General features: G+C 43.8%; 1 protein-coding gene and 1 pseudogene across 6 annotated transcripts in view; one reads left to right on the plus strand and one right to left on the minus strand.

The window, feature by feature from the left end:
- Positions 1-3870: 3870 nt before the first annotated feature.
- LOC139028860 (N-acetyllactosaminide beta-1,3-N-acetylglucosaminyltransferase 4-like) lies at positions 3871-8592 on the plus strand (annotated as a pseudogene).
- Positions 8219-14022, minus strand: part of LOC111974511 (CAP-Gly domain-containing linker protein 1) — a 45635-nt gene continuing 39831 nt past the window's right edge. For 5 of the 6 annotated variants that reach the window (XM_070447035.1, XM_024002246.2, XM_070447037.1 and 2 more), the window contains 2 exons: positions 9459-9586; positions 8219-9216 (listed from right to left, as the gene is read on the minus strand). In XM_070447035.1, coding sequence (XP_070303136.1) covers positions 8985-9216; positions 9459-9586 — 360 coding nt within the window. In that variant the 3' untranslated portion in view covers positions 8219-8984. Of the gene's footprint in view, positions 9217-9458; positions 10239-14022 lie in introns of those variants that run through there. The other variant, XM_070447038.1, reaches the window with a different exon arrangement.

Genomic DNA, 14022 nt, shown 5'->3' on the forward strand with positions numbered 1-14022 from the left:
CGGTGAATATATGCTTAATGATGAAAAGACTGAGTAATGTTAAAGGGAAACTTCGAAATGTTTCAACTTCATATTCATCTCCAGCACCATCCCAACATCAACATATGTGAAAATGGCACATTTCTATGTTTTGTAGTAAAAAATATAGAGGAAATAAGTGTTTCCAATTACATAATCAACCAATTAGTAGACAATTAAGCAATTTGTAGGCAATTCCTACTCACAATTGGTCAAAATGAAACGATGCACACCGATTGTCACACCAGCCTTCGCTTTGGCTCTCCCTCCTGTCCAGCTCAGGCGTTCGGCATCACCGGCCTTCTAGCTGCTGCCGAACCTACTGCTGGCAAACGCAATTCACTCATCAGCCCCGGACTTAACTCATCATCATTACATACACCTGGTTCCAATCCCCACTCTATCATTGTATACAGTTGAAGTCAGTATACGGTTGAAGTTTACATACACCTTAGCCAAGTACATTTAAACTCAGATTTTCACAATTCCTGACATTTAATCCTAGTAAAAATTCCCTGTCTTAGGTCAGTTAGGATCACCACTTTATTTTAAGAATGTGAATTGTCTGAATAATAGTAGAGAGACTGATTTATTTCAGCTTTAATTTCATTCATCACATTTCCAGTGGGTCAGAAGTTTACATACACTCAATTAGTATTTGGTAGCATTGCCTTTAAATTGTTTAACTTGGGTCAAATGTTTCAGGTAGCCTTCCACAAGCTTCCCACAATAAGTTGGGTGAATTTTGGCCCATTCCTCCTGACAGAGCTGGTGTAACTGAGTCAGGTTTTTAGGCCTCCTTGCTCGCACACGCTTTTTCAGTTCTGCCCACAAATTTTCTATAGGATTGAGGTCAGGGCATTGTGATGGCCACTCCAATACCTTGACTTTGTTGTCCTTAGGCCATTTTGCCACAACGTTGGAAGTATGCTTGGGGTCATTGTCCATTTGGAAGACCCATTTACGACCAAGCTTTAACTTCCTGACTGATGTCTTGAGGTGTTGCTTCAATATATCCACATAATTGTCCTAATGGCCAAACAGTTCTATTTTTATTTCATCAGACCAGAGGACATTTCTCCAAAAAGTAAGATCTTTGTCCCCATGTGCAGTTGCAAACCGTAGTCTTTTTTATGGTGGTTTTGGAGCAGTGGCTTCTTCCTTGCTGAGCGGCCTTTCAGGTTATGTCGATATAGGACTTGATTTATTGTGGATATAGATACTTTTGTACCTGTTTCCTCCAGCATCTTCTCAAGGTCCTTTGCTGTTGTTCTGGGATTGATTATCACTTTTCGCACCAAAGTACGTTCATCTCTAGGAGACAGAACGTGTCTTCTTCCTGAGCGGTATGACGTCTGCGTGGTCCCATGGTGTTTATACTTGCGTACTATTGTTTGTACAGATGAACGTGGTACCTTCAGGCGTTTGTAAATTGCTCCCAAGGATGAATCAGACTTGTGGAGGTCTACATTCTTTTTCTGAGGTCTTGGCTGATTTCATTTGATTTTCCCATGATGTCAAGCAAAGAGGCACTGAGTTTGAAGGCAGGTCTTGAAATACATCCACAGGTACACCTCCAATTGACTCAAATTATGTCAAATAGCCTATCAGAAGCTTCTAAAGCCATGACATCATTTTCTGGAATTTTCCAAGCTGTTTAAAGGCACAGTCAACTTAGTGTATGTAAACTTCTGACCCACTGGAATTGTGATACGGTGAATTATAAGTGAAATAATCTGTCTGTAAACAATTGTTGGAAAAATTACTTGTGTCATGCACAAAGTAGATGTCCTAACCGACTTGCCAAACCTATAGTTTGTTAACAAGAAATTTGTGGAGTGGTTGAAAAATAAGTTTTAATGACTCCAACCTAAGTGTATGTAAACTTCCGACTTCAACTGTATATACTCCCTCTGCCAGTGGTCTTTGTCGGTCATTGCAAATGTTACTTGAGTACTTTATATTTTGCACTTTGGTTTTGCCATTTGCCTTTTTGTTTATGAAGATATATTTTGAGCACAACAGCGTTTGGGTTTCGTCCCGCTTTGATCTCTGGTCCTTAAATAAACTCAGTAGTTCTACACCCGTGACTGCCTCCTGCCTACTCCTCTCTACACCAGTGACACCGATGATGTCAATGGAAACACATCTTTATCTTTGATTGCACCAGCCAATAATACATCACATTAAATACTCAATAAAATGCCAAGACACACCGACACTAAAGCAGGACATCATCATGAATGTAAACTAGGTGTTTATGTAATGCCTCATTGCATCTGGGTAAGAAATGACGAAACATCCTGAGTAAAATATATCGTACTGCGATGCTCCAGCAGATGCTGTGGAAGGGGTGGCTTGTGTTTGCCACTATGTCACCACGACCTCAGCATACTCTTAGCAGTAACAATGCCGTTATGCCATAACGACTATGTGCAGAAGATACAGGACATAACAGCCAATGCATGAATTAGCATTGCATCGGCAAGGTGATGAATATAGAGCCTTAACATGCACATGCTCCAATAAAAACAATATCGGCAGCCATGCCATAATGCTAAACTGTACGCAGATAATGAAGCAAAGATGTCAGCTAACACCTGAATGTGTGAGCGTTCACCATAGCACAAAACTTGCAGCATGAAACACCTGAAGATAAAATGCAAGCAGAATAATTAATAAGAGCTAAAACATGACTAGGATGAAGTGATCACTACAATAGCATACAATACAATAGCATATGATAGAATAGATAGTCACTAGGCTGTCACTACAATAATACTACTAGAATGCAAGATAGGTAGTCCCTCCCTGTCGGTCTATGTCAAATGCATGGCGCATGATAGAAGCATAGCTATAAATCAGCATAACCTACTGCTGATAATGATGAAGTAAATATAACTACATTACTGAAATTATACCATAAAATTTATGTAAATAGGTGACTCATTGCAACAGCACTAATGAGCTTGCATAAACGTTGGTTGCTCAGAGCAGAAAGCAGCAGGGTGTAGTTATACAAGCACACTAATCCAGACCAGTCTGCACTTAAAGTGAATGCATTTGACCATAAATCAGATCATTTGTACAGAATGTAAAAAGTGACTGCCTGGCGCAAGTCACACTAATGTGACAGATGCCACCATAAAATGTATTGCTGGTTGTGTACCTTGCAGCACTCTAGTGAGCTGCTTGACATGTAGTTATAGCTACACTATATATACCAAAGTATGTGGACACCCCTTCAAATTTGTGATTTTGGATATTTCAGCCACACCCGTTGCTGACAGGTGTATATAATTGAGCATACAGCCATGCAATCTCCATAAACAAACTTTGGCAGTAGAATGGCCTTACTGAAGAGCTCAGTGAAGAGCTCTAGCGACTCCTTGTGGAGTTTGCAAGCTGACTTTGGTCGTCAGTTCGACAGTGTTTCCTCCGACACATTGGTGCGGCTGGCTTCCAGGTTAAGTGTGCAATGTGTCAAGAAGCAGTGCGGCTTCGATCTCAACCTTCGCCGAGTCCGTAGGGTAGTTGCAGCGATGAGACAAGATCCTAACTACTAATTGGATATCATGAAAAAGGGGGTAACGCCATGGGCCAGAAAAGTTTGAATACATTGGCCATGCTGTCAATCCAGCATGATTTCTGCCGCGTTCAAAACAACTGGAAACTCTGAACTGGGAAATCTCAAACTTCAGTGAGTTCAAGACAACTGGGAAATCGGATAAAACTAGCTCCGACTGGGAAAATACGGAAAATAAAAAAAATCCAACTTGGAATTCCAAGTCGGGATTTCAGGCCTCTTTCCAGAGCCCACAAGAAGGACCACCGGACCACCTTCCTGTTGAAATGAGCACAGCACCCCAAGGTGAGTCCAAAAATGTATTGTATGCTGCTGCATAAATTATGTAATATGCCAGGGAGATACAGTGCCTTCGGAAACAATTAAATCCCCTTGACTTATTCCACATTTTGTTATGTTACAGCCTTAATAAAAAATGTATTAAATAATTTTGTCCCCTCTTCAATCTACTCACAATACCCCATAATGACAAAGCAAAAACAGGTTTAGAATTTTTTTACTGAAATATCACATTTACATAAGTATTCAGACCCTATACTCAGTACTTTGTTTAAGCATCTTTGGCAGCGACTACAGCCTCGAGTCTTCTTTGGTATGACGCTACAAGCTTGGCACACCTGTATTTGGGGAGTTTCTCCCATTCTTCTCTGCAGATCCTCTCAAGCTCTGTCAGGTTGGATGGGGAGAGTTGCTGCACAACTATTTTCAAGTTTCTCCAGAGATGTTTGATCGGGTTCAAGTCTGGGCTCTGGCTAGGCAACTCAAAGGCATTCAGAGACTTGTCCCGAGGCCACTCCTGCGTTGTCTTGGCTGTGTGCTTAGGGTCTTTGTCCTGTTGGTAGGGGAACCTTCACCCCAGTCTGAGGTCCTGAGCCCTCTGGAGTAGGTTTTCATCAAGGATCTCTGTACTTTGCTTTGTTCATATTTCCCTTGATTCTGACTAGTCTCCCAGTCCCTTCCTCTGAAAGAAAATCCCCACAACCTGATGCTGCCACCACCATGCTTCACCGTCGGGATGGTGCCAGGTTTCTTCCAGACGTGACGCTTGGCATTCAGGCCAAATAGTTAAATCTTGGTTTCATCAGACCAGAGAATCTTGTTTCTCATGGTCTAAGAGTCTTTAGGTGCCTTTTGGCAAACTCCAAACGGGCTGTCATGTGCCTTTTACTGAGGAGTGGCTTCCGTCTGGCCACTCTACCATAAAGCCCTGATTGGTGGAGTGCTGCAGAGATGGTTGTCCTTCTGGAAGTTTCTCCCATCTCCACAGAGGACCTCTAGAGCTCTGTCAGAGTGACCATCGGGTTCTTGGTCACCTCCCTGACCAAGGCCGTTCTCCCCCGATTGCTCAGTTTAGCTGGGCGGCCAGCTCTAAGAAGAGTCTTGGTGGTTCCAAACTTCTTCAATTTAAGAATGATGGAGGCCACTGTGTTCTTGGAGAACTTCAATGTTGCAGACATTTTTTTGTACCTACCGCCAGATCTGTGCCTCGACACAATCCTGTCTTGGAGCTCAACAAACAATTCCTTCGACCTCATTGCTTGGTTTTTGCTGTCAACTGTGGGGCGTTATATAGACAGGTGTGTACCTTTCCCAATCATGTCCAATCATGTCCTTTCAATTGAATTTACCACAGGTTTACTCAAATCAAGTTGTAGAAACAATTTAGAGTCTCACAGTAAAGGGTCTGAATACATATGGAAATAAGGTATCCGTTTTATTTTTAATAAATTTGCAACCTGTTTTCACTTTGTCATTATGGGGTATTGTGTGTAGATTGATGAGGGAAAAAATATATTTGATCAATTTTAGAATAAGCCTGTAACGTAACAAAATGTGGGAAAAGTTAAGGTCTGAATATTTTCAGAATGCACTGTATATCAATATTTGCTCATAAAGTGTTTCCACCGCCATTTTTTGCATAATTCATTTTACAGACTAAAAGATCAGACCATGTCGAAAGAACAAATGATCTGTTGGCATTTATAATATTTTCCATCACAGCTGTCATGTTTTTTTTTATATGCAATGACTTTACTCGCATAAAAAATGTAGATTGAAATGTAATTTATGTCATGGAAAGAGCAAGTGTATAAGTGACTATTAACTACATTTTTGTTTGTTTTGGGGATGTCTGTAGAGACGTGGGATGGTTTTAAAATCGTGTTTTGTCCGGCATCTCGCAAACACACTGTAAGCAGTGTCTGACTCTCTAGTTGCCTACTTGAGCCAACTGCGAGCTGGGGTAGTTAATTTCACTTCTCAGGCTCTCTGTCTGTGCCGCGAGAGGGCTGGGTTAGCCGTTTGAGAGAGTGGTGAAAGTACGCTAAAAAAGGCAAATCCGGGGACGCAGGCGAATATAAAGAACAAACCACTGTTCATGATTCCACTCTTTCACAAAGAGGCAGGCTGCTGCCCTGTTGGTTTTCACTCCAACCCTAATCTAGCCTACCTGATTCTAATAATTAGCTGGTTGATTAGCTGAATCAGGTTAGTTACATCTGGGGTAGGAGTGAAAACCTACAGGAAGGAAGCTCTCCAGGAACAGGGTTGGAGAGCCCAATTTAGATGTTGACACGTAATTGTACAAAATATATATTTTTTAAATCGGATGAGAAACAATTACTGAGGTCTGGACCTCAGTGTCCTTGTATGTAGTTACGGCCAGGTTAGACACCTAGTTGTTAAGCATAGGGAAGGGGTTTACAAACTTCTCCTCGAGACCCCCAGCCGTTACATGCATTTGAACTATTCCACAGCTAGCACACCTGATTCAACTTGTCAAGTAATCATCAAGCCCTTGAGTATGTGAATCAGGTGAGCTAGTTCAGGGCTACAACAAAACTGTCTGGTGATTCCTGAGAGGTTTGAAAGCCACTGGCCTAGGGCCTACATTGTCCCAAAAAGGTATATTATTCTGTAATGGAGAAAGCCCCAGAGGTAGCCTGGGGACCACCAGTCTGTTTGGTATAACAAGGAGTGACATGGATGGCACAAACATGTTTGGTATGGCAAGGTGTTGACATGATAGCATGAACAGATCTGGGACCAGGCTACCCCAGAGGAACAATTGTGACCTGCATACTTTTGGTAGTGAGACAAAAGAAATTGGCAGCTTGTAGCCTATTGTAGGCTTACTTCATATACCAGTGACAATTCTGTCTCCTTGTTGCTAAAAAGTGGTGTGCTAATTATTTTTCAGAACATCCAGGATCCTCTTCAGAAACCAAAGCTGCAGTAGATGGTCCATTGTCATTGTGACTGTTGATGGGCTTCCTCTTTATGATGATGGACCTCAATGTCCCACCACCAGATAGTGCTCAGACTGTGGCGCATGAATCACACAGACTGGCACTGGAACACCTCTGCCACACCACCACAGTTACAGCCCACTGTGGATGTTTTCAAGTGCTCCCTGAATGACAGCATGCAGAACATTCCGTCCTCTATCCCACCTCCACACCGTAACTTCCTCATGTACAAACACTGCAAGACATTCCCCCGCCTGCTGTCTCCAACACCCTGTGAGAATAACCTCTTTCTCCTGCTGGCCAATAAGTCCACAGCCATCCAGGTGGATAGCAGGATTGCACTATGGAGCACTTGTGGGAAGAGGGTGTACTTTCAGGGTAAAAGGGGGAAACTGTTGTTCTTAGTAGGCAAGTCATCAGACAGAATACAGGGATTCCCGCTGCAGCAGCTACTGGCGTATGAGAACAGGCAGTTTGGGGACATCCTGCAGTGGGATTTTGAGGACAGTTTTTTTCAACCTGACCCTGAAGGTTTATTTCCTGAACTGGTTCAGCCTGGAGTGCCTGCGGGCCCATCTGTTCTAAGGGGACGATGACGTTTTTGTTCACACCAGCAGAATGTTAAGGACCACAAGCCCTCTGATCAATTGTTCGCTGGTGATATTATTCCAAGAGCCTATCCAATCCGGCACAACCAATGGATGTACTTCATACCAGTGGAGATGTACCCTAACAAGCCAGATCCTCCATACGCTGGCGGTGGGGGCTACCTGATGTCACGTCAGACAGTGCTGAGCTTGGGAGTGGCAGCGTCCAGCGCTGATTTGTTCCTCATTGATGATGTCTTTGTGGGCATGTGCGTCACTCTGAAGCACACATCAAATCAGCACAGATGGTTAAAGAGCCATTTAAGAGTAGAGGTATTGATGGTACATTTTAAAAACAGGTCAATTGATTTAGAGGTAATGATGTGAAACAAACAGATCTATTGTGTTCTAAGGGGGGGGATGTCGAGAGCTGTGGTGTAAAATTATTAAACACTGCAGAGGCAAAAAACATATTACTTAATAAATAGTTTTTAAAGGGAACAGTGATTAAAACTGCACCATAGCTGTAATCTGTGTAATGTAAATTTAAACGTGATGTTATAACACTAGCTGAAACCAAGTGCTTACAGTACAAGTGGTCATTTCCAAGGCATACAATCAAACAAACTGTATTGCTTAGCATAGAGAGTACTCAGGAAGTAATTGTGTACAGAAAATATTTGGCGAGAGAACTTTAAAAAAAATACTGTAATATGAAATTTGTTTGAAGGGTAATTTCACATGAGCTCCTACAACTGTTATGAAACAAACTTAAAATGTATACATAAATTTCATTTATTTTTGTACAGATATTCAACATTCAAAAAGTTAGGTACAGAAATTCATGAGCATCATACCATCTGTTTACAATATTTTATCCTTAAATTATAATTTAATTATGCATTGTTCTTGTAAAGGCCATTTAAAAAGGAACCAAGGATTTTAAACAGAGGAGAGGAATAAAGTGTGTGCAGTGCTTTAGGTTTGTTTAGCGGCTTCAACCTTGACCATCCCACACGGCCGAGGTAGTCTTTTTATTTTATTTTACTAAAAGTCAAACGCCGTTGTTTCACTGCTCCAACCCTGCCAGGCAACAGGCGCCAGCCACGCCACTCTCCATGCCTTTCCACCACACAATTATCACAGACAGATTGACAAGGCAACTTTTTCTTAAAGTACAAAGTATGTCCAAGTGTAAAAAAATAAACTTTAGCCTCATCTTTTGCACACACTGAAGAGGGTCGCAACACAAACAGTGGATTTTTTAAACAATTCCCAATGAAAGCCTTATATCACAATACGTCAGCATTTCTGCCCCTTTTCCTAGTCAATGACGTGTGAGTGCGGATAATTAAGTTGATCGTTTTGAGACAACATCCTCCCAATTATAGCACTTAGGGGCTTGTGCAAGAAATACCTTCTGCACAAACAAACACATGCACACACCCATACAGTAGAGAACTCCATGTGCACTTGCGCACCTCAGAATTTGGTTTATGTGCAAAAGTTGAGATTGTGCCAAAGATGGTTCTCGAAGGCTTTAGATTAGAAGGTCTGGTCGTCGTTACAGGAATCAGTCCAGTGGCCAAAGGCCTCACAGATGTCACAATAAGCCCTCTCCTCATCCTTACTGCCGTGGTAGGTGGTGTGGGGTGGGGAGTCCGGCATCTGCATCTGAGTGGGACAGTCTTCTGTATCATGGAGGTCGAAGCAGTCACAGATGTCACAGAAGAGCCTTGGTGGGACCTTCTTTTTGGAGGGACCTTCATTAAAACCGCTGAAGAGAGGGTGGGAGACATACAGGGTCAGGGCGTGAGTATGTACAGATGACTAGACAAATGGGCAAGTACTGTATGGAGGGGGGGCAAACTAGGACTATGATGAATTGTTAAAATAGAAATACTGCTATATGCTCTGAACTAACTTAATGAAATTAACAAAAAATGAAAAAGTATGAGGTTACTGTGGGCTTGAACTTGTCTAACTCAGGGTTAGTGTTTAAAATGGGAGAAGGCTGACCCGTCATAGTTATCAAGCTCGCTTGCATTATTCCCATTAAGGGAAGCCTCCGCCATCTTCTCCAGCTTGCCCTTAAGGTCTTCATTCTTCTTCTGCAGGTCCACGATAACCGAGTTCAGGAACTCAATCTGCCGCAGACAAGGGAAATCACGGACAGTAACAGTTCTTTATGCTCATACGGCACAAACTTCAGTTAAACATAAATGTAGCCAACTTATAACTTTGGAAAATGGAACACAAACAACAGGGCATCCAACAGCATCCACATCTCATTGAGTGCTAAAATCACACAAGCTGTTAATATATTCACCCCTTTCCCCAACCCACCCTGCTACAAGAATAACAGTGAACCATCACCTTCACCAACGTGCTTGTCCAGTTTCTAAGTTATGAAAACAAACCCCACATCCTGGCTTGAGCAAGAGTAAAGAGGGCAACACTGAACAGTAAAACTCTGAATCGTCCACCAATGAGAAATTGTGGCATCCAGGCATGTCAATTTGCTGGAAATCATAACTCTGGTACATTTCCTTTATGAATAGGATATGGTGTTAATTTATTTTTTAAAGCTAATTGTAAATACATCCTTATGGTAAATTATGTCAGAGAGAAGGCCTAATTCCTCCTTGGGAGACGACCAGAAATGTAAACCAACAGGAACTTTTAGGAATTATTTTCCAGAACACACAACAGCACAGATGGAACGAGAACCGTGGGGAAATCTACAGACAAATAGACATGCATGAGTGGAGCTGATGAAAAACAGTAACAAACCGCTGCCTGATTTTCGGATAGCATTGCCAACATCAGTGACAGAGGAGGAGGTAAATGAGAAAGAGGAGAGGGAGGAGACAAAACAGATCAAAATTAGGACCCACCTAAAGCCAGACAAAAACAGACTCAAGTCATCACTGACAGAGAAAATAGTAGGCAAGCAGTACAGCTAGACTACATCACAGTAAGTAAAGGGATGCTGATCTATGTATAAAAGCCTGTTAGATTATAAAAAATGTTTATTGATCTGCCAGTATATTCATTTAGAGACTCCAGTCAACGTTTTGATGTTAACTTTCATGTGTCCTATCAATTATCATTTGATTATTCACCATGGCAACCAATTGTTAGTATAAAAACTGAACTTATTTCTCAGTCCAGTTGGCTTTTGTGGAGATCAGACCCTTTTTTATTTGTAGGGATATTTGTGCATTTTTGACCAAATACCACATGTACACTCTGTTTCATCATTAAACTCCTAGACTGGCTTCTGTGTCTGTAATCACTCTTTGACCAGAGTGCAGTCCGGTATTTGTTTACTCCCAGTGGCCTATCCACACAGAGAGTACCAGACTCTGTTTCATGGTCCTTCGAGATGGATGATGGACATCGAGACTGAGGACAACCAGATCTCCCAAGGGACCCAGCCCCGAGGAGATGAACGTCCACGACGGCAGATAAAGCAGCCTAAACGACTGGAGGACTACATAGTCAACCACCCACGCACTCTAACAACCACTCCAAGTGGGCATGCCCACCGAGGTGAGGGTATTATAACTGGTGAGCCCTCCCCCACAGGTCAGCTTCAGGCAAGCCACACCCCCAAAGAAGAAGACCTTAAGGAGGATTCTGATGAAGAGGATGATCACCAACCTCAACAAAGCGAACTGTTGAGCCCAGGCCAGCCACAACAAGGTACGGCATTACAATCCCAGCCCCTCCAAGGAAGGGGGTCGCCAGCCCCCAGTCAACAAAGCAGTAATGGCGACAACAGTGATCACTCATATATTCAAGTTCATCTTAAGAAGACAGCACTTGAAGAACTGGGACACCAGTTAGCTTAAGAGAGAGAGGCAGCGCGATATAATTCCGGAAAAAAGATGGAGAGATTCAAACTCACCATGGAGAGAAGATACCAGGAGATGCAGCTGAAGAGTAGAGAAAGACAATGGAGGGAGCAGCAATGCCTTCGCCAGGCCCAGAACAAGCTGAAGAAGGCGGCGGATGGCCGCCTTCAAATCATGTGAAGGGCACCCCGGATGGCCCCAGACCAGCCACCCACTCATACCAGAGCAACCTCCAGCATAATCCCATGTCATGACACCAACCAAGGACTTACCTCAGGTCCAGGTGTCCACAACCATGGTCTAGTCAACCAGAGCAATGCCTCCTCCTTGCTGCTAGGCCCACACCGTTGGATTGATCCACCTCCATTGTCTAATCAGCCAGCCCAGCTCTCGGCATCAACTGTTGGGCATGGCAGCACCATGTCTGCTCTTATCCTCCAAACGGTCTTGGGACGGTGCCACCACACAGGCCCAATCCATGCCAGCAGCCAACACCTGCGGTGCCTCTAGCACCTGTGACTCCAGGCCCAAACCTAATGGACCTAGTTGTAGCCTCCTTTGGGATCCCAAAGCCAAAGCTCCCACACTTCAGCAGCAGTCGTGAGAGTGACTTTGCCCTACTGAGGAAGGCCGTGGACAGCCTGCTTGGCCCCCATCCTCATCTGACAGAGCATTACAAGTACCAAGTTCTGCTGGAGCACCTCAAGCTTCCAAGTGCTTACAAACTGTCCCACTCATGTATGAATGATTCAAATCCTTACTCCACTGCCCTGAGCGCACTTCAGGACAAGTATGGAAAGCCAAGGCAGTTGGTGCAGAGCGAGCTTGGAGCCATCCTGAATGCGCCACCTATCAAGATGGGAGATGCTACAGCATTCGACGAATTCGCTCTCTCATGAGTATGCTCCAGACACTCAGACTAGAGTGCCAACGGATTCAAGCTGATGTGCGGCTCATATGTGGATCGCCTACTCACCAAGCTGCCAAGAGCCTACAGAGACGGTTTTATGGAGTATTGCATTACCAAAGGCATTCTATAAACCAGTGGAGGCTGCTGAGGGGTGGACAACTCATAATGGCCGGAACAGAGCAGATGGAATGGATGTTGTTGATACCTTTCCACTAATTCCGCTCCAGCCATTACCATGTGCCCATCCTCCCCAATTAAGGTGCCACCAATCTCCTGTGATACAAACAGGGGTCGATAGAACTTACAGCCTACCTGACCTGACTGTCTGGTTACAAGTCAAGTCTCGGGACAAGTGGATTGCCAGTTGGGCCATTGAGTTGTACCAGAAAGAGGACAAGGGAGCTAAGGAACAGAGCCCGTCTTCCCACAACAAGAACGAGTCTACCACCGTCCTCTACAACACAGACCAGACTACTGAACATTGAGTCTTCAACAAAGTCCAATAAGTCCTCAGCTCCACAAGAAGGAAAGGCATCTAAGGGCAAAGAAGCCTAAACCGTCCTGCCCTTTTTGAAAGAACCAAGAACACTACCTCAGTTCTTGTGAGGAGTTTAAGCTCCTCTCCAAATACCAAATAGCTCAGTGGGTCAAGGATAAAGACCAGTGCTGGCAGTGTGGGAGAGGACACCAGACAGATTCCTGCACCCTAAAGAAGCCGTGCAAAGTCTGCAAAGAGCAACACTTGACTGTCCATCATGACCTCGCTGAAGAAGACGATAAGAGTTTCCTGATGGTCAGCACACCTCCGACCACAGTCTACCTGGACCGCCCAAATCACTCTGGCAGTGGGATGCTAAAGGTGGTGAAAGTCCGGCTCTACAATGATAACAGATCGCTCGAAACCTATGCAGTCATAGATTATGCCTCAGAGTGTACCATTCCCTCTGCTGTTCAGCACCTGGCGTTGCTGAAGAAAGCAGAGTCCCTGTTGCTTAGGACTGTACATCAAGAGATGGTGCAGTTAAAAGGCAACTCGGTCACTTTGAAGCTCTCACCAGTGTGCAACCCATCCAAGCAGTTCAGTATCACCAAAACCTTCACTGTTGATGACCTATGCTTCGCAGAGTACTCCTACCCAGTGGAGGCTTTGCAGTAAGCATTACCAACACCTCTGAGGTCTTCCCCTCAAGACCTTCACCAAGGCCAGTCCCCTGGTCCTGATCGGTTCAGATCACCCTCACTTGCTAACACTGATGGAACCGGTGCGCATGAGCCATCAATCTGGACCTGTTGCAGTCAATACAAGACTTTTCCGCCATGTGGAGAAGCTGTTGCAGATTGATACTCTGCCTTACCACAATGAGAAGATGGCCTTGACCCGGTCCAAGCAAAATCATTAGGCTTTCCGCACCCTTGAAACTGACACTGTATGTGTGACTGTTGCACACTACACCACTCCACTACTCCGAGTTAAGGACTCTCCACACTTGAAAGCACTCGAGGCAGTCTTGGCTCATCTGAGGAGCACAGAGCGGAATTTCGCCAAGAACCCAGAGCAGGCGAAGACCGATTGGTGGAGCTTCCCACCATGTTAGACGACGCAGACCTGCCTTCATAGAAAGGAAGATGGGCTTTTATACAGCCACCCCATTAGATTTGAATTTAGAATCCTCAAAATGTTATTAGATCTACAAAGACATTTATTGATCTGCCAGTATTTCAATTTAGAGATTCCGGTAAACTGAGGTTTCCTTTCATGTGTCCTATCAATTATTATTGGATTATTCACCATGGCAACCAATTGTTAGTATAA

The sequence above is a fragment of the Salvelinus sp. IW2-2015 genome, linkage group LG15, assembly GCF_002910315.2.
Source record: "Salvelinus sp. IW2-2015 linkage group LG15, ASM291031v2, whole genome shotgun sequence".
In the NCBI taxonomy this organism is placed as follows: Eukaryota; Metazoa; Chordata; class Actinopteri; order Salmoniformes; family Salmonidae; genus Salvelinus; species Salvelinus sp. IW2-2015.